The sequence below is a fragment of the Stegastes partitus genome, unplaced genomic scaffold (genome assembly GCF_000690725.1).
Source record: "Stegastes partitus isolate 25-593 unplaced genomic scaffold, Stegastes_partitus-1.0.2 Scaffold676, whole genome shotgun sequence".
Lineage (NCBI taxonomy): Eukaryota > Metazoa > Chordata > Actinopteri > Pomacentridae > Stegastes > Stegastes partitus.
In genome coordinates, this window is record NW_007578407.1 from 90,135 (window position 1) to 110,876 (window position 20,742).

Sequence of the window (20,742 nt, forward strand, 5' to 3'; positions counted from 1 at the left end):
GTCAACGGGAGAAAACCGCTCCTCTGGCTCACATCAATATCTGCACCCACAAAAGATGGGAAAGCAAAGAGGAAAAAAACGAAAAAGCTTTTAAAAATAAGAAGCAGGGACGTTGCTTGACAGTTTTCTGCTCAGTTAAGGCGCTGACACAACGGCACTCGAGCCCGGTGCTCCGGTTTTGGTGACAGGCGCGGGACTCCCCAGTATGCGGGAGGCGAAAATCGACCGTGCGCCCGTGCGTCTCTGCCTCTGCAATTCCAGCTCTCTGTCTCTCGTGCGCCCCAGTCTCCGTTGTGCCTCTCCAACGTGCCTGACTGTCAAAGCCATCCGGGCACCCGTAGCTGGCTTCACTTTGCACCTCTGGAACTATGGGAGCGGTAGTTTTCTAAAGGCAGAAAGCGCGAGAGATCGTGAATTTCGACGGAGGGCAAATGTAAAGGCAGGGAATACTCACCTGGGATTGCTGAAACAGTTACAAATGTAAAGCGATGTTTTATAATTCTGAAAACAACATAGAAGAAAGAAAATCTGCCCTATTTAAAAAGATAAATCAGTTCAATATGTCTTTTTTCTATGATAACATGTCTTTGGTATTTAGTGGAACGAGTCGTTTCTTTCATATAGATTTATACATGCATATATATTTAAATCAAGCAAGTATTCAGAAGAAATAAAAACAGTTTCGTGTCTTGCTTTCAAAATCACATTCAAGTACAAGCAGCTCTGTACTGGAGGTAATACAATATGTTCCCTCAGTTTTATATCGGTGTATCAGGTTTTGTGCATTGATCACATTTGATTATTATTATTTTTGTTATTTAAATTACACTGCAAAATATTAGCATAGCTAATTAACTGATGCAGTGAAATAAACATACAATAATTCTGAAATATATTATCAAAATACCTTGGTGCATCAAAATTGCACTTAAGTACAGCACTTGAGAAAAACAAAGTAGGAAATGATAATTGACTTCAGGGGGGGGAAAAAACAAGCTGTTCCTATTTGTTCTTTTGGTACAAGTACAGGTATCTGGGGACAATAATCAATAAGTCAACCTTTGCACCAACTACACTGGTAGTTGGTGCAAAGGCCCATCAGCGCTTACGCTTTTATCCGAAGCTCTGAAGTTTTAATGTTGACGTGATTTTTATAAGAATGATTTATTCTTGTTTTACTGAGTCAGTTTTAACCTTCTCTTTTATTTGCTGGTTTGGGGCTCTTTCTTTGAAAAACAGAAACAGGTTAGAAGGAATTGTTAGAATGTGCAGCGAAATTGCAGGCACAAATCTAAATGACCTACAAAGTCAGAGTCACAAAGAGAAAGCACCCATTGTTCAGTGAGTTGAAGTTGCTTCCACTTGGTCAAAGGCATAATCTGCCAAGATGGGGGAACAAAAGATGTAAGAACTCATTTGTATTTAAGGTTGGTTGTGCAAATAATTACCATTATCTTTACCTAGTTACATTCGACCGCTGCACATCACAAAACTTTAAAATCAATGCTGTGACAATGTAAATGCCCAAATACACACATATTTAGAGACGTGTCGTACCCTGGAAAAGATATCTGATCTTTATTACAATGACATGACAGGAGAATCTCAACACGAAGGTTACATTCTTGTCACAAAACTTCATTTAAAACACTATCCTTCCACAGGCCACATTTATCTTTCCCCCTTTATGTGTGACATTTCGGCTTGCCCTCCCAATGGATGAAAACTGCATACATGCTAACTAGATATGGAATGCTTTGTGATGCACAGATATATCTGAGTTAAATTAAAACAACAAAAGAGACAATTCATACAAAATTGTCATAGAAAATATCACACAAATAAAACAAATTCCTTATTATCTCTTAGATTTTCCTAACACAGTATTAAAGTTACTTCATCTAAAACAGTCTTCAATTTGACCACATTAAGGCACATGTTGGTGGAAACATTGAAGGAGACAGACATGGATGTGGTATCGGTTCAACAGCATTTTTTTTTTTTCCCCTAACTACTATGAAGAAGAAGAAAACAGACCTCTGTTCGGCTATTGCAGAAGTGTGAATCTTCTCAAACCTGAAAAAGAAGTGCCTGTGTCTGTACATAATCTAGTCAGTTACCACACAGGTTCACGGGGTTCATTGACAGTTTTTAAAGACTGTATTTAAAATGTCGTCTGATAACCTGTCGCACCTGCGAGCCTCTCTGTATCGTCACATTTATCTCCGGCAAACAGTTGATCCACTAAAATGCTCTTCTGAAAAAGAGAAATCAAAGGACCTGAACATATATGGCAGCTGAACAGATCATGTACCCACTCGACTTCCCCCCACCCCAACACAACCATCTACATCTTCTTTCAGTTCCTTGTTGTCATGGTTACAGAGTAAAGCAACATTACTGCAAGGCCTGACCAGAAGAGCTCCGAATCTGCTCTTCAACGCGGTGAACGGGTCTGTCCTGAACGGGCTATGGCGATCGGGGATCAAAGTGTCTTTAAACAGTTAAACAAGGAAATGATATGTATCTTTATATTTGCGCATCAAATACACCGAACGCATGTATATGTACTATGACATGCCTGTTGGTGTATTTGTATGCATGCGCCTACGTCTGTCTCTGTCCATTTATTGCTCCATGTCTGTTCTACGCCTGTGTGGTCACAGGTTTTCTCCAGGCTGATACTGCGGCTCCGTGGCGGTGAAGTAATCCTCCAGGAAGGACTGGAGGTACTCAAAGGTGTGCCTCTCGTCGGCCTCCCGCCTCCAGCACTGCACCATCAGTTCATGGAGCGAGGCGGGGCAGCCCGGGGCGCAGGGCATCCGATAGCCCCTCTCCACCTGCTCCAGCACCTCACGGTTGTTCATGCCTAAAGGGACGGAGCAGAGAGGGAGGATGCGGATGTGGCAGAGGAAGAGCAAAGGTTGATTAAAGACACTCTGGTTATAGAGACAAAGATGACAAGACTAAAACATTATCAAAGCAGGAGTGGTGGGAACATTTGAGCTGATTGCGTCACCGTCAGTATTACGTTAAAAATACAGCACGGAAATCTGGGCTAAACATGTAAATAATTCAAACAAACAAATATATGTGTTATATTCATTAGCTGCATTATAAAGGGCTTTAAGCTTAGAATATTTTCAAAATAATTGCGCAAGTAAATGTAAGGAGTTTAAATACTTGTGGCTTCAGCAAACTATAAAACAGCTATGAACTTGTAACAGGTCTGACAAAAAGGGCTGTCTGTGTTTAATTTATGACATTTTCTGTATTTATCCTTAAATCACTGCATCCCTGATTTTATACAATTTACGAAGGTATGCATATTGCTGCCATTTGACCAGTCTCACATTACTCTTCTGACCTTCTGTGAATTCTGATTATTCTTTTCGTATTTTATCTAATTCACAATAAATCTGTGTAATATGTGCTATAACAAGATGGCACTGCTAAATTGGCCATGACTGCCGTGTAAAAGAGACTTTTAATCTCTGGAAGACAGTCAATAGTTCATAATGTAAAATGTCTGGAGTAAAGGAACAGTACAACATAAGTGCCATAGAAAACTTAAAATTACCATTTAATCTTTTTGATCAATATATTTTCTTTAAATCAGCAATTTTGTTAGTGTATCAATAATAGCCTGCAAGTGAAAGAAATGTGTAATTTATTGCACCCATAGAAATAAGTGCTAAAGGACATAGAGTGCAGTAAAACCAGGAAACGGCATGATCTGCATGCTAATTTACACAGCGGGGTGGCAGGTGCTTAAGAAAGAGTCACCCCTCTTTCTCCATTTACTCGTGATGCTCTATTGAGCAAGGTGCTTAAGCCATGAAGTCTCCAGTGGAGCTGTTCAGTGACCAACAGCGCTGTAATGAGGTTTGTTTGGTGTGAAAATGTAAGCCAGCTCCCCAAGCCTCTGTCATCGGCAACTACTTTTACAGATAGTTGCTATATAGGAATGAAGGTGGAAATGTGCGGAGAATTTCCAGCCAGCGATGATGAACTGGTGAAAATTACAGAACAAGCAGAGTATTATCTCGTACCTGGATACGGCACACGTCCCTTAGTGATGAGTTCAGTTAGTAGGATGCCAAAGCTCCAGACGTCGGACTTGATGGTGAAGCGTCCATACAGTGCGGCTTCTGGAGCCGTCCACTTAATGGGAAACTTTGCCCCTGAAACCATGGCAACACAGTGAAGATTCATAATCATGTAATTAGAATAGGTTATGTATAAAAATATAGGCATGGAAGCAGAAGTAGACACCTTTAATCATAGCACTGTGCAAGCGTGGCACTCCTCATATACACACTTAACATGACATCCTCCTACCTTGTCTGGCTGTGTACTCGTTGTCCTCAATGAGCCGAGCCAGGCCGAAGTCAGCGATCTTGCACACCAGATTGTCTCCAACAAGGATGTTGGCTGCTCGCAGGTCACGATGGATATAGTTCATGCGCTCGATGTACGCCATTCCAGCCGCAATCTGCACACCCACGGAGACAAAAAGCGTTCAGTGCTGTAGCGGAATTACAAGCTTCCTTTAAATCTGTCACATTGTGTTTGTGTCTGTCTTTAACTCACCTGTGCAGCCATGTCCACCAGCTGAGGCAGCTTCAGGCTCTGCCCCTCTCCATCTTTTAAGAAGTCCAGCAAACTTCCTGAAAAAGAAAGAGCGACAGGTATGATCATGACAGTCCCTTATGCCCACTGCGGCAAACGCATTTTCTGCTGTGTCGAAAACTGTACATCATGAAACATGCACCGAGCTAGGTGCTTGTACATTCAAACTGTGACACATTTTCGTAATCTCCTCTGCACAAACACATTTCAGTTTCAACTTTTGCCTAAGTCTTTATAGTTTTTAGTGAATGTTGAAGCAATATTTTGCCTGCCCCGAGGCCATCTCCACGGGCAAGTCAAATGTCATGCTCAGAGAACCAAAGAGTCTTCCACATTACAAAACGTCTCCCTGATCACCACCCTTCTGCCAAATTTTTAATGTGTTGAGTAAATGTCTTCAGCGTTGACAGTTTATGTTTTACCCCTGTTTGCTAGTGTGGATGCTGAGAAGGATACCTCAAAAATGTCATTTAATAAGATGGATGACAGTTAGGACAGTGGCCAATTTAGAAGTGAATATTTTTGGTACAGATCCAGACACAGGATTTATTTATTTATTGGAAAGGTTTCTTTACAAGAAAGAGTGCTTCTGAGAATTGAGCATTTTCAGAAGCACCCTATTATTTTCTCATGAACTACTGCACTCACGTAAATTAAAGAAATCTACTACGTGCCCTCTGATTGTTACAATTCATATTTTAATGCATTCCAAGTGCAGATTTATAAAAAAATCTACACATATTTTCTTATTTATAACATTTCTATTATACATTTATTACTTTTGATCTATTAAAGTATTACTATGGCAAATTGAGAGATTGTGTACCCTTAGCGGTGGTATGAATGCTTTTGATTTTTTTTCCAATTTCTGCAGCATTCAATTTAGAAGTTAAGCATCAGTGAGGCTTTCACTTCCTCCTGTAAGGGCAGCAGTTCATATCTACAGTACGTCAGAGTCGTGACAGTTTACTCAGCCTGATACCTTGGCTCATGAACTCAGTAATAATGTAAATGGGCTCCTCAGACACAACGGCGTAGAGCTGCACCAACTTGTCATGACGGAGTCTCTTCATGATCTGAGCCTCCTCCAGGAAGGCCTCGGGGGACATGGTTCCTGGCTTCAGAGTCTTCACCGCTACCTTGGTGGTGCCGTTCCACATGCCTGGCATACAGACAAGCGGATGTTAATGCACGCACGGAGCATGAACACACACACACACACGGACGCACACACACACTTACTACACAAGCACGCACACCTTTTCTGTCATAGTGATGGCTGCATATACACAGAGTGATACGCTACGTAGATGGAAACACCCACACATACAAAACAATGCACAACATGACGGCTGTAACAAACAAACACATGTGGTCACACTTCTGGTGGGTGCATATGACTGTTAGTTTGGAGAGCATGCATGACATGACAAGGTGAGGTTAGGAGGGTCTGGGAGGTGGGGGAGGTTTCTGGTCTTACATCAACACCAACAGCACCTGAGTTACATGGACAGGCACAGAGCGCGGCTGGCCTCGGGGAGAAACTCTGCACGGCTCAGAAACCCAACACACTCGGATTCAGTCAGGGAAATTGTATGACAGCTTTGACAGAAATTGGTCATAGGTGTAATTGCAAAAACATCCTGTGGGAAATACCAGCTAATATGTGAAAAAATTTGCTTACATAAACTGACATAAATGGCCATCCACAGCCAGACACTGAGCATTACCAACAATCTTTGCCACAGGACAGTAACAGACGCTGCAAAGGACAATGCTAGACAGACAGTTTTCCCTCTAAGCCTGTAGCAGGTGTCAGAGGTTGGCGGTATCAGTCTCACCCATCCATACGTCCCCAAAGCAGCCCTGTCCAAGCTTCGTTTGCATGGACAGCGTTTCCCTTGAGACCTCCCAGGCGTCTCGCCCAAGACCCATGGTGAGCGGGGTGCTGTTGGGACAGGCCTTTGTCAGGTAATGACACAGGCCGTCATTAGAGCCTACGAGGGGGAGAGGGTAGGTGCCAAAGATGGTTGAGATGAGGGTTAGGGAGGAGAGGAATGGGTGATTGAGAATGGAGAAAAGGAGTGTAGTAATGGGTGGAAAGATGAAAGAAAGATGGGTGGGGGGGTGACAAAGAGGTGCATTGAGATGATGAAACATGCACATGCAATCATGGGGGAGGAAGGGAGCAGCTCTGCACACCTGGATGTAAAAAAAAAACATTTCAGTAATTAACAGCAGACTCTATGGGATTTTTCTTACTTTTTTTTTTTTTTTTTTTTAAAGAATCTGGTGCAGAGAACTTCTTTATTTTCTGTGTCTGTGTGGTCTGATCCCAAGGTATATTTGTTGCAAGCATAGGCAGACAACAAAGACAGATCACAGTAATTATAACAGCAGACTCTATGGGATTTTTCTTACTTTTTTTTTTTTTTTTTTAAAGAATCTGGTGCAGAGAACTTCTTTATTTTCTGTGTCTGTGTGGTCTGATCCCAAGGTATATTTGTTGCAAGCATAGGCAGACAACAAAGACAGATCACAGAGCTTTACAGTCTTTGTTTGTAAGGTCTTCACACTAGAAATGTTTACTGATGTTCTTCAAACTCAACCAACGCTCAAACGTATTATATGTACCTGCTGCTGCTGCTGCTGCTGCTTAAATATTGTTTTATTCAGGTGTGCTTCGGCTGTTACCTCCTCTCCCTCAAACACAGCCCCACCGGTCCTACCCATCCAGACTTCTCCGAACTGGCCGTTTCCCAGTTTCTTAATCAGCTGGAGAGATTCACGGGGAATCTCCCACATATCCTTGGTCTTCACTGATAAGTCGGCCAGCTTAGGCATGCCCCGCTTACAGCTGCCAATCAAACGGCAGCACAGTCCTGCCGCTCTCTCTGAGAGAGAGAGATGCAAACAGACAGGCAAAAAGAGGAAACAAGAAGAAAAGAAAACAGAACAAGTGCAGAGATAAAGAAAGGACAAGACAGGTTGCTTATGTGCTTATGCAATTGACAAGTTAACCAAAAACTAAAGAACAAACACACGAGGACATTCAGCGCAGCAGACAGAAACACACAGTCTGAGCAGATACAAAAAAAGGCAATACAGGAAAACCACAGTCAATAAGAGAACCCATATGATACATGCTGCCAGGTCTCTGAGGTTGATGATCACACACTGCAGAATGTGATATCAGTACCAGCCACTAGGGGGCAGATTAACATTGACAGAGAGCAGAGGAAGTGGAGGGTGTGAACAGTTTTTCTCACACAAACTTCTAAATTAAGCTTAAAAGTCACTGCTGGCCAGCTGTAACAGAGTTTTCAAAGCTCTTCGCTACTTTACCACAATGTAAAGACGACACATTACATGATCTACTTATGTAAGAACGCAAACGCCGTCTGTTATGATGAAAATGTATTTTAAAGACCAAAAATAAAGCTTCTCACGAGGCCACAACCATACGTGCTTAGAATTTTGTATTTTATTTTTAGTCCATCGGTAGATCATTGTTTTTGATGCATTAACCTGTATGTAGAATTTCAGTGTTCAACGTAGAGCTCCCTTTGATGACTTTACAACATACTGCTGGGTACTTTTTTACACAAGGTGATATTTTATAAGCACTTATTTAAAAGTGAAATTTAAATCTGCAAAGTTAAAAAATATATTTTTTTCTTTTAGTATGCAGAGAAGTCTAAACCAGCATCAAACACAAATACTCAAGGAAGTAAGTACAAATATGACAGCGCTGCACATGTAAAGCCCTTCAGTTAATGTACTTACTTTGTAGCACTGCTAATAGTGTAATTATGTATACAAGTGCAAACAGAATGAGATTTAAATAATTTGGTGTAAGAATATGCAAAGAATCAAAGGAAATTTACAACTGAAGCCATGGAAACAGGAGCTTTGCAGCATGAGGATACTTCACCGTGAAAGAAAGGCAGAAAAAAAAAATGGATGAAAATGTGTCCTTGTGGTTTATGTGTGTTACCTGTGTAGTGCTGTACAAGCTGCTGCACAGTTTCAAACTGTGACCTGGTGGTGATGTAGTAGCCACCGTTGTCTAGTTTGCGAATCTTATAATGTTTGACGTGGTCTCCCTTGTTGTCGTCCCAGTCGCGGATGGACAGAGAGTAAGCGCCTGTAAAGAGAGATCGGGGGGAAGTAGGGGAACGAGGAGAGGAAAGCACAAAGTGGGTTGACGTGACAGATCGAGACAAAGCTTTTACATATTCAGAGCAGCTAGCCTCATTTAATACCACGAGTGCGTGTTTGAGTGTGTGGTCTCCTCACCCTTGGTGGTCTCGCTCTCTCGTATGAGGAAAGTTCCCCTCTGGTTGCCATGACCCAGCAGCTGTCTCTCCGCATCCTTCCTCCCCATCTTCCCAAAATACCACCTGTCACCATGACAACACCACATGGGTCACTGCAGCAACAGCACACCTCACTTGACCTCTGCCTTCAGACTAAATGTCAATCACTGAGACAATCTTACAGCGTAAACTATCAGTCCTTATACTCTGGCAAACACGGTGTCACTATGTGTGTGTGTGTGTTTGTGTGTGTGTGCACTCACTCCTCGGCTTGTATGGAGTCAACAGGGGCTACGTAGTTGGAGGGGATGTAACCTGTCTTGTCAGTGTGCAAAGAGCGAGCTTCCCACCAGTCGCCCTCTCTACAAAAACACACACAAAACACCCATATTTGTACTTGTACAGATGCACGACATCACATACATGTGGGGCAGCTGTGGTTAGTTGTGACAGATGGCACAGTCAGCCCACAGTTTGGTCTGTTACAATGGTGTTAAAAATGCTTCAAGTTTCTTACTTCTAATTTAGCCAGAATAATTTAAATGAAAAGTGCAGATGACATGATCTCTTAAGGGAAATATAGCAGCTTTTTTAGCAACCTGATTTTCATAAAACTTAGCGGCAGACGAAAAAGAAGCCAAGACTAGAAAGAAAACAAGGAGCTCATCTGCGAACTTTGTTGGCGTGAAAGCAACACCTCCAAACACCTCTGTTGGCTCTGATTGCAAACCCAAACATCAAAATATAAATTCATTTCAGATTTCTGGAAAAAAAAGACTAAATGTTTTTAAAGAACACAGGCTTGTCAACATTGCCAGCAGCGACTGAGACCTCTGACAGTTTGCAGTGTTAATGGGTGCCATTTAATTGCAGCCTGTGGAATTTAATGTATGCAAACAAAATTAATTACCTTTTGGAAGTCATAACTGATTTAATTTAACACATTTAACACATTTAACAGATCACATCAAAATTCATTTATCAGCTCCTGATGCTTATTGTCGTGAATTTGAATGACAAATATATTCTTATTGGTTACTTCAATCCAATTAGGGATGTTTTTTTCTATCAACATCCACAAACACGTGATTAAAAAACAGTGACTTCTGTGTGCATTTGGACTCACGTGTTGTTGATGATTTGGAACTTCTCTCCTTTCTGGAAAGTGAGGTCATCTTCAGTACGAGCGTCATAGTCATACAAAGCTATAAAGAAAGTGACTCCACCACCTGCATATGCAATAAAAAAAAATAATAACACACAACAAGAAGATTATCAGTTTCCAGTTATATGCACCGGGGTTGGTCTCAGATGTTTTAGTTGGGAGACGGACTCAAGTCCGACTTTGCAAGAAAACACAAACTGTATGACAGAAACAAAGTTCACTGAAGAAGTGCGAGAGAAGTTTAATTTGACCTGTTGTTAATTAATGAAAAACTGTACTTGTTAATTAGTATATTGACTTTTGCCTCCTTGTGTCTATTTGATGTTGCAATGTTGTAGAACATTTTTGCCTCACACACGTGTCCAAGCACACACACACACACACACACACACACACACACTCACATGTCCACACACACACACCCACTACCAACCTCCAGACCGCTGGTGTGTGCCGGGGTTGGGGAAGATGGTGCTGGCGGGGAAGCCAACGTTGAAGTCTGGGATGGTCTGAGTGGGGTCAGGACAGTAACGGCCCGCAGTCAAGCCTGTGGACAACCCTCCATCTGCGTTGCTAGGAGACAGATCTGTAACGTCTACTGCTGCTGATGTTGCTGCTACTGCTTTGGCAGACTTCTTCTGCTTGCAACAGGCACACCCCATAATAACCAGCACGGAGACGGCGTCTGCAAAAGAAAGCAGAGTTACAGTAACGTGCCACAACTTTTTTTTTTTTTACATTAAAAGTCCATTTTTCTTCTCTTTATTGCTGCTTGAGCCTATTCAATAGAAATTCTAGCTGTGCACAGGGTACTAAAGGCTTTTTGTACCCAATGTATGGTTCATGGAAACACTATGCATATTCACACACAGTGCTAATTAACATATGATAATACAGCTGTAGCCAGATGTGCGTTTACTGGTGTAGTCAACATTTACAGTATAACTTCTCCTGTGACATACATGGATGCGCATATATAAAGAGGAAATAAATGACAATATACTGAAGCACTGTTGTATCGTACATTTCCCAATATGCAATTTGATAATATCTTGAAATGTAACCTGTAAGCTTTCTGTAAAAAAAAATTAAGCCTCAAGTCCAGGCCGCTTATGACCAAAATTTTGACCAAATGTTTTTTTTTTATTTTTTTTTATTTTAAAACTTAGCAAAATATCTCTCAATATCACCACAGATGCAACATAAAATTCATGTGTTTACTCACAGTGGCAACTTTCCTATTTCATTAACTGCAGGATCACCACATATAGACAAAATACAAAACAACCACAGCGAGTAAGAATTATGTAAATTTTAGCGTTACTTAAAGTAATCCCCTGAAGCCTGTCAATGCAGCTCGAGACTTCAAACACAAGCAGGCTGAAAGTGAAAGCAACACAGGTTATCAACATCTAGTGAGTCAAAAAACTAAAGAGAACTGTGAAGAGAGAAGTAACTAACTTTAAATAAAAAATAAAAAAAACTTAACTTCCCTCGAGCAGGAGGAGGAGGAGGAGGAGGAGGAGGAAGAAGAAGAGGGGGTGGAGGAAGGGCGGGAAAGAGAAGTTAACTTTTTCTCACCTGATGTCTTCCTCTGTCAGATCATCTGTCAATCACCATCGCCACTGGAAAAAAGACGGAAGAAGTGAGTGACAAGGGCTGGAATGAGAGAGCAGGGCAAAGAGAGGATGAGTGGCAGAAAACCGGAGAGGGAAAAGGTGGTGGAGAATGTGAGAGAAAGGCTCAAGAGCGGTAAAGCGTGAATAAAGAGAAGCGTGAAGGCAGACGCGAGGAGACAGAGAAGTTAGAAAAAAAAACTGAGTCAGAGACAGCCTCAGATAAGGAAAGACAGAGAGAGATGTGAGGTTAGCCACTTCCCTTTTTGCTTTGCTGTTTCGAGAGGGTACTCAGTCACTCTCTCTGGTCAACAGCTGTGTGTGTGTGTGTGTGTGTGTGTGTGTGTGTGTGTGTGTGTGTGTGTGTGTGTGTGAGCATGCAAACTGTATGTGTGTGGGTGTTTGAGNTGTGTGTGTGTGTGTGTGTGTGTGTGTGTGCGTGCGAGCATGCAAACTGTATGTGTGTGGGTGTTTGAGCTTGTGGTGAAATAAGTTTGTAAATGTCATCATTAGTAAGGGGTAACTGACACAAAGTGACCATCGGTGGCAAACTGGAATGTGTTTCACAAAGATCATTGTGTTGTACTGCGCACACGGACGCAATCCGGACTTCCACTTTTAAGCAATCCACATTGTTTCAATAGAACGTATGTTGACAAAGCAAACGCTGCAGAGCACAACTAGAGGAAACAACAGACAGTAAAACATTTTCAATTGCGTGCAGAGACGCGTGTTCAGTCAAAAACATGAGCTTTCCTTATCTACAAGTTGTTTTTTTTATCTTCAGGAGAATCTAAATACGTACTCCTAAGAGTCTTGCTAGTCCTGTCCAAAGATAACGCAATGAAACAAAATCTAAAGCTCACAAATGAACACATATCTCATTTGTTTATCTGTGATCACCTTCAATATTACAGTTATAATACAACTATGTCACATTAAATCCTCCCTTTGTGAAGATAGCAATGATCTGTGCTGGTTGAAACTGTGCTGGACAGTTCAAGAGATTATTTTGGTGACAACGAAAACGGCAAAAAAAAAACTCTTGCAGCTTCTATTTCCCTTCTGGGATAAATAAAGTATTTTTCATTTGTGATGATTTGTGTCACGTGTTACAGCAGACAAAATTTTTTGCTTAAACAAAATCAGTAATGGGATGATGTCATGTTGGGCGTTAGATATGCGCGGGGGGAGTTTAGTTTTTATGTTTTTATGTGACATTTTTAGACATTTTTATGCAGAACGCAATTTGCAGATGAACCAGAAGTGAAACCAATATTCAGCTGCAGCTTGAGAATCAACTTAACACTCACGTTGGAGCATGGACTGTGTATAAACGATGGACGTAGCCATTTGGACATATCCCGTTGGTTGGTGGACTAGCGCTCTGAAGCCTCAAGTTTGGAATTTGGTCATAGACATCTTCGTCTTTTGAAATCGGACACGATGAGCGATAAATGGATCTGAACCCGAGCAACTTGTCAAGGTAGTCCCGCTCCAAAGAATAAATTGCTTTATTGTCTGTTTTCCTCTAAATGGGACCTTAATTTACAAAATGAACATCATGCTGTTTTGAAGGAGACTTCAAACTATTCACTGAGATCATAAACTCATGAGCAAAATGTTTACTGAGATAAAGAGTCAAGTGAGAAGTAGGGTCATTTTCTCAGACTTCTTTGCAATCTGGCTTATTTTTAGAACCAGAGGAGTCGCCCCCTGCTGACTGTTAGACAGAATACAGTTTAAACGACTTCCACGTTAGCTCTTCAGAACTGAAGGCTATGTCCATCTTTTACATGCAGTGTATGTGTTAGAGGTTGTAGTTTTAAATGTGTAGTTTGACCTCCTTGATTTCAAAGAGGTGGACAAAATATTAGAAACACTCGGTAATATAAGTCAACACAGCGAAACAGGACTACAAACACCAAAATAACCATAAAATGTCTACATGAGCTAGAACATTTGTAATGGTTGGATATACTGAGGGGCTGTTCAGTTAGGTGAATCTGATAAACTCAGAATTGGGTAGTCGTGGGATTCAAACTGACAACCTTTAAAACTGACCAAACTCCTGGACACAGCCGCTCCACCTACTGAGGAATGTGGGGGAAGTCACACAGAGGAAGAACAATACAAGTTATGGCAGCGAAGGACAAAAAAAAAAAAAAGTTTTATTATGAAAAAACAGCAGAGCTTCCAGTTAACAGCTTCAGGTCTGTTCAAGCTGCACAAATTCCTAGAAATTCCTCACACTCTTTAAAGCAACAAAAGCTATTATGGGCTACATCCAGAACAGTCTGTTGATCACTCAGAGCAAAATACGCAAAACCTTTACATGTGCGGAATCACACACACACACACACACACACGTTCACTATCAGGCCGGCCATCATGAGAGCTGCAGGAAGTTAGCCCTGTTAGAGTTTCCTGTCCACCCCTCTGATGGCTCCCCCCTTTTCCTGGAAACTGAGGACAGAGTCCATCCACACACACACACACACACAAATGGACACAGTCGAAGCAGCTGCAGTGCCACAAACTCCCCCGACACATTTCCCTCTCTGTTGTAGCCGTTCTCCACTCGGTGCCCACATCCCTCCAACAACAACCTTTCATATTCTCTCTATCCACCCATCAGCTGCTGACTTCTTTCTCATTCTGATAAACCACATAAAGGAGAAGTGACAGAGGGCGTGAAAGACGCCTCTTCCCTTTCATCCTTATCTCTCTTCTGCCCTTTGGCTGATCTGGGGTTTTTTTTCTGCTTTTCTAGGATTGGCAGATGACCACAGACAAGACTGATACAATAACAGATATGTATTCACACACACACACAGAAACACTGGGGAGTGTTTGCAGGGCAGCCATACAAGTCATTGTTCTCAATTGGGTTCCTGTTGACCAGATATTCTCGCTCTCGTCTGTCTTCCTGTCCGCACACAGAAGCTGTGATAACTCAAATAACAACCAATAATTCAGCTGACCTGAAAGTGTTCGTACATTAAGACAACACCTTCACGAAAACAAAAACACACTACAGCGCAAAGCAAAGCCCGCAGAAATGTCTAAAGAATGACACTCTGCACCTACATGCTGGTACTGAATGTGTCAAGGTGCAGTCTTAAGCACAAACCCACATGTGTGTATCTCCTCACCCTTGCCTGTGCTTTGTAATATCATCTTGGGTTTATGTTTCAATCTTACGCAAACTTTGGAGATACTAGTATAAAGTGTGAGTGTGTGGGCGTGTGGGGAGATAGGTGATGAGTGGTAAAGTGAGGGGCTGCACAGTCAAACTGGCACCCTGCATACTTGTTGCTGCTTTTCTGTTTGAGGAAAAAGAATCAGAGTAAGCACCGAACACCAGCACAAGTAAAGTGCAGTCTGAGTTCCTCTTTGCCTCTTGAAACCAAACAGTGAAAATGAGGTACGGTGAAAGAAATCACTCCTGGGTTTGATGGTGGAAGTTTAAAAGTATTCTTAGGACAGAGATTTAAACATAAAAAAATAAACATATTAAACGTCTCTTCAGTCCTACACACACACACACTGCCTTTCACCTTATCTTAAATACGTTGACCTGCTGCTATATGATGCAACAACGAAATGGAAGACACATTATTTCTTCATTAACTGCCATGTAAGCTCTTGCAAAAAAAAAAAAATACCAAGAATACAATCGCTTTTCAATCATACGACTTCCACTGAATTCTCTTGTTGCTATGTCGAAACTAAACTTCATGTCACTGACTGGCTGCTGAATGTCACAGCAGATTTTTATAGCAACAAGCAAACACACAGAAGAAATAATTATAATACTCTGTGAAACAGAAGCTGCTTCCTCTGGTGGCGAGCTGTGCGGTGTCGGTATGTGATAAGTCTGTCTGCAACAACAGGCCCTTTTACTTTGCAGACTAATGGGCTATTTTCTTAGATATGAAAGATTTCACCCGTTTGACATTTGATATTTTTCATGGGATGTTTCGTCTGAATACCAATATGTACGCTTCATCATTTGAAGACATACGGTCATATAATTCACGGATTTCACTTGCTGCCAAAGAAACTGTCCCCAAAAAAACTGTCGATCTCTGGAGAAAAGTGTCCCTGCTGAATTTTTTTTAACATTATCTCCTAATAATTTAATTTTAATTAATCTTTATTGGACTGGGTTGGAGGTATAAATCTTGGATATCTCCAAACAGCATAGCCGCATTTGTTTTTTTTGTTTTTTTTTATTTAGTGAACGGCCCTTTAAGTAAAACCAATAACAGAAGTACTTACACTGAACTGTCACTTCCCTCCAAGTCGTGTATTCAACATTTAATGAAGTGAAAGTAATTAGTATTATCAATGAAACACACATAAAGTTTCCTAAGTGAAAAAAACCTTCAGGAAGGATTCAGACCCTTCCACGACTTGCACACTTTACTCTTAAATGGATGAAATTGGAAGTTTCCTCCATACATTTACATTCATATATCTCATAATGACAAAGTGAAAACATGTTTGTACAAGTTCCTGGCCAAAAAAAAAATCTAAATGAAAAAATTGAAACTCAACAAAAATACTTACGCCCACCAACTGTAGTTATGAGTCTTCTTCATTAAGTCTCTACAAGCTTCGTACACGTTCATTTGGGCAGTTTATCCCATTAACCTCGTGTTAAGCTCCAATAGACTGGATGTGAAGCATCCGTGACCTGAGATCTTCAGCTCCCTCTCCACAGATAATGTGGAGAGAAGTGTGGAGGTTTGGATGGGCCACTCGATGATACTCAGAGATTTGTTCCAAAGCCACCCCAGTGAAGTCTTGGCTGTATGCCTCAGATCATTGTTGTGGTGAAAGGTGTGGCAGAGTCTCAGGTTGTTTCTTCAATGACTCCTTGTATTTGGCTGCATTCATCCTTCCCTCCCTTCTGACCAGTCTCACTGAGAAGCACTTCCATATTATCACCATCGAGATGAGTGGTGCCTGTTGTTTACCAGATATAATACTTTGAGTTTTGTCTCATCAGACTAAAGAATCTGGTTTGTCTACTTGATTGATGGACAAAAATGTCAATTTTATCCACTTAAGTAAATTGCACAATAAAGTGTGCAAAAAAGGAAGGTGTCAGAATACTTTCTGAACGTGCTTTATGCAGATGGGCACAGTGACTCCTAAAGATCTCTGGAGAGATCTAGAAGACCACAGCAAGAAGGTCGCGGGTTTGCATCCCGGTGAGGACACCCGGGATCTTTCTTTGTGGCGTTTGCATGTTCTCCCCGTGCAGCGTGGGTTCTCTGGCTTCCTCCCACACAGTCCAAAAACATGTTGAGGTTAAATGGTGAATCTAAATTGTCCATAGGTGTGAATGTGAGTGTGCTTGGTTGTCTGTCTCTAAGTATAGTCCTGTGATAGACTGGTGACCTGTCCAGGGTGTCCTCTGCCTTCACCTTAAGTCAGCTGGGATAGACTCCAGCCCCCTGCGACCCTAGTGAGGATAAGGTGGTGCATAGATGATGCATGGATGCAAAAATCTCTAGTCAGTGAAATATTTGTGTATTAACTGATTCTATTATGGATGGATTAACATGAAGCCAAGCAGTACTTTAATGATATGGTTGATTGAGTTGGAGCTGTATTTCACTTCTTCATATCGGGTTTGGTAGCTTCATCTTTACCATTTTATCATATTTCATAAACTGATCATACATTTTTGTTTTTAAAATCTTACTCTGAAAAGCAATGATTTAATATAGTAGCGGAGGTTAGATATAACATGGAAATGCTCGGTACAAACACTTGACTTTCCACAGCTTTGTCCACTCTGAACAATATAAGGAAGCATATAAATTCTGACCCAAAAGCCAGTTGCACGCATTCAGTGCATTCTTACAAAATCACAATAACATCACCCTCCATCACCGTCGTCACACTCACAAACATCCAAATCCAAATGACACACCCTTTCCTGCACAGTGGACCGCAGATAAGCTGCTCCCAGCGGGAAAACTCGCTGCAGCAACACACACACACACACGGCTATACACATCTGTAGTGTTTCAGGAATTTACACTGGTTTTGTGCTGAGCTCGAACTTTCTCCACTCGTACTCCTGATCATCAGGGTTTTTTCTTACCTTTTCTGTCTCACTTCTCTGTTTCTCCCTGACGCTCTCCCTCACCAGCAGGAAACTCCACAGGATGCAGAGTGTGAGTGGGGCAGGAATGATAGGACAATGGGAAGCAAGCTGTCACCGAACCCTCAGAGCGCACACTCATAGAGCAAGTACGCAGTCTAACAGAAAGGCTGAAAGGGAGCAGTGGAAAAGCAAGGTGCCTCGGTCATCGGGATGTCCTGTTTCCACATGATGTCATCACATCCTCTAGATAGAGAGCACCGAGCCGACTGGTTGGAGGCCGTACATGAGCGTTTACTCGCAGTAGTTAGTAACAGAGGTTAAATAGTTGCACTGGGGTTCAAGGCCTATTTCTGTGGGACCGACAAGAAGAAGAAGCGACTCCTTAAAGTCATGTCGTGGCTGTAAACATGCAGAAACCCTTGTTGACACACCTTGGATGAGCGTTCACCTGCCTCAACCCTCAGCTGCTTCTTGGGAAAGCTGAGTGATGATGTCCATTTCTAACCCTAAAAAACATGCCCACGCCCCCTTCCTTCCTGCCTAGCCCTGAGGCAAAAGACAGGAACTGATGGAGTCCGGCCTTGGGCGGCCTAATCACACTTTTCCCATCCAACCTTCAAAACTCCAGGACAACTCCTTCATGGCCATTCAGTAAACTTTTCAGTGTCGTGAATCAAATATTTATTTTGATTACGGAAATTAAAGGTGCGATTATGTAACCTGCCAACAGCCATCACAAAGAAGGAATAAACACCAATCAGGGCATGTTTAAGCCACAAAAACGCCTCAGATGGATGGACGTTGAGGAAACAGGCCGCTCGGCCTTTTCCTCAAGGTGGTTTCCTGTAGCTGTTCCAAATAAATCACAGTCACATTTAATGAAGGAATATTTAACACAGTCTCAGAGGCATGAGGCCTTGAGCCTAGATAACAATTTGAGAATTTATCTTTCACAAATATAAGATAAGATGTACTTTATTGTCCCCAAAGGGAAATTTGCTTTGGTTAGTAGTGAAAAATTCACAGTTCTGTACAACTAAAAACAGCATGATAGTAAAACAAATAATACACAGCTAGGCACAGATACACACACACGACCATGTATCAAAACATTCCTGTCTAAACTTCCACACACATATATACGAACCAGTGTAGATACTGCACTTGTAAGCGCACTGTAATAGACCTTAAACAGATCATTATCGGAAGTAAAACCAAAACCAGGGATCCAGAAATCAACCTCCTGGATTAATTGCATCAGCCGGATACATCAAGAGTTCAGAATAAGCTGATGCTTGTTGAACAGTGTGACAGAAACATCCATTTAATTCAAGACTATCCAGACACCATAAGTAATGTTTTTACCCTTTGACCTGTTCTGATTAAAAGCTAAGTTTTCCATTACTACAGCCTTACAACTGATAAGCCTTAAATCTTTGCTGGGAAAAGATCCCATTTCAAAGGAGTTGTGACTAACTTATCTGGTGAATTCCACTCTTTCAATATTGCAGTATTGGCTGTTCTAAATATCATCATCCTCTGTGGAATTTCTCCAACACGAAGAGTGGAAGTAGTGGTACAGGAACACTTGAACAAGTTCTCACAGGCAACTAGCCAGACTTCCTTTTATTTAACAGAAACTCCGAAGTTACCCAATTTTCACTCAAACCAAAATCAGCACAGACCGGGGTAATTAAACAGACGCAAGTAAACATCCTGGTACTGATACATTATCTAAGTTTGTCTGTACCTACCACGGTTAAATGCCTACACACATACCGAGAAAACAGTAAAAAGTCTGGAGGTAATCTGTATTTAACAGCCTAGCATTTTAAAAAGTACCTTTGACTACAATTTTTACTCGATATTCCGGCAGTTTGCTGGGGAAACGGGCAGTTCTCGAAAAACAGAAAGTATTTTAAACGACTACACCGTGAGGCGGAGGAGTTACAGCAGGTTTTCGGTCATAAAAACGCTGAACGGAGACGTACCTGACACAGAAGTTCACCGGGAGTTCTCGGAGGTGAGCGGCTGCGCTGTCCGGCGGCTCGAGGGGCGCACGGAGAAAAGGCGCGCGCTGCTCAAAAAAGTGAGAGAAGCGAGCGCGCGCGAGTCGTCCGGAAGACTTGCACGCGCGCAGTAAGGTCCAACCCAGAGGAAGGCGCGCGGACATGAAAACAATCTAATTTAACAAGACTTTTTTTCTTTTTTTTTATCTCTTAGAAATAACGAGTGTAATTGTTAGCCCCCCAAAACGGGGACTGTTTTGTCAGAGACTAGATATTGTCTTATAATCTCAAGCCAACAAGAAATATGTTTATTTTTTCGCGCGGATAAAGTAATAGGAGCCCACATACTACCGATTTTGGATGTTTTTTGTTTTTTCCAAGTACGCAAAAAAAAAAAAAGCAAGTGGTAATGTGGATCTGTGCGATGTGTAACCCGCACACAGCCTGAAATCCGACTGTAGTGCCGTCTGTGCTTTCAGTGTCTGGATGGTGTGCAGTTGCAGGGTTGGATGCGACACATTCACTCAACAACAGGAAGACTGAATGAGATGTGTGATATCCGCGTGCAAGCAAATACAACTGTGGCGAAATCAAGAAATCAGCAACAGGGAGTGAAACTGTCCTGGCGTGTAGGTGATCTGAGGTGTATTTCAGCTGTAACTCTGGAAAACAACACCAGTGTACTGCTACGCTATCGCTGTACAGCGAGTCCACATGATGAACCGGTGGCTGATCAAATGTTAAAGTCTGTGTCGCCATCTTGTGGTTTATTAATGTAACTTTTGCTTCTGACTTCTCGCTAGACCAGTGCTCCGGTTTTTCCTGCCAGTAAAACAACACTGCCTTAAAAACAACCCAATATGTAGAATAGATT

General features: G+C 41.8%; 1 protein-coding gene across 3 annotated transcripts; it reads right to left on the reverse strand.

The window, feature by feature from the left end:
* Nucleotides 1-1,554: 1,554 nt before the first annotated feature.
* yrk (Yes-related kinase) lies at nt 1,555-19,956 on the reverse strand. Of its 3 annotated transcripts, none has more exons than XM_008290479.1 (13): nt 19,851-19,956; nt 11,698-11,741; nt 10,550-10,801; nt 10,078-10,180; nt 9,215-9,313; nt 8,932-9,035; nt 8,630-8,779; nt 6,474-6,629; nt 5,615-5,794; nt 4,594-4,670; nt 4,342-4,495; nt 4,053-4,184; nt 1,555-2,869 (listed from the first exon to the last, which is right to left on the reverse strand). In XM_008290479.1, exons 3-13 carry the CDS (start codon nt 10,776-10,778, stop codon nt 2,661-2,663), a joined length of 1,593 nt encoding a protein of 530 aa, XP_008288701.1. In that variant the 5' UTR covers nt 10,779-10,801; nt 11,698-11,741; nt 19,851-19,956; the 3' UTR covers nt 1,555-2,660. The 3 variants fall into 3 exon arrangements, with proteins under 3 accessions (XP_008288701.1, XP_008288699.1, XP_008288700.1); XM_008290477.1 differs by lacking the exon at nt 6,474-6,629 and adding an exon at nt 7,362-7,526; XM_008290478.1 differs by lacking the exons at nt 6,474-6,629; nt 19,851-19,956 and adding exons at nt 7,362-7,526; nt 17,857-18,822.
* Between the last annotated feature and the right edge of the window lie 786 nt (nt 19,957-20,742).

Bases quoted from the DNA above. Each gene is read 5' to 3' on its own strand.
- yrk (XM_008290477.1), bottom strand. From the start codon at position 10,778: ATGGGGTGTGCCTGTTGCAAGCAGAAGAAGTCTGCCAAAGCAGTAGCA. The intron at 4,671-5,614 runs GTATCAGGCTGA...TTTCTTTTTCAG, and splicing joins TACTGAGTTCATGAGCCAAG to GAAGTTTGCTGGACTTCTTA. The intron at 4,496-4,593 runs GTGAGTTAAAGA...GTGGGTGTGCAG, and splicing joins TGGTGGACATGGCTGCACAG to ATTGCGGCTGGAATGGCGTA.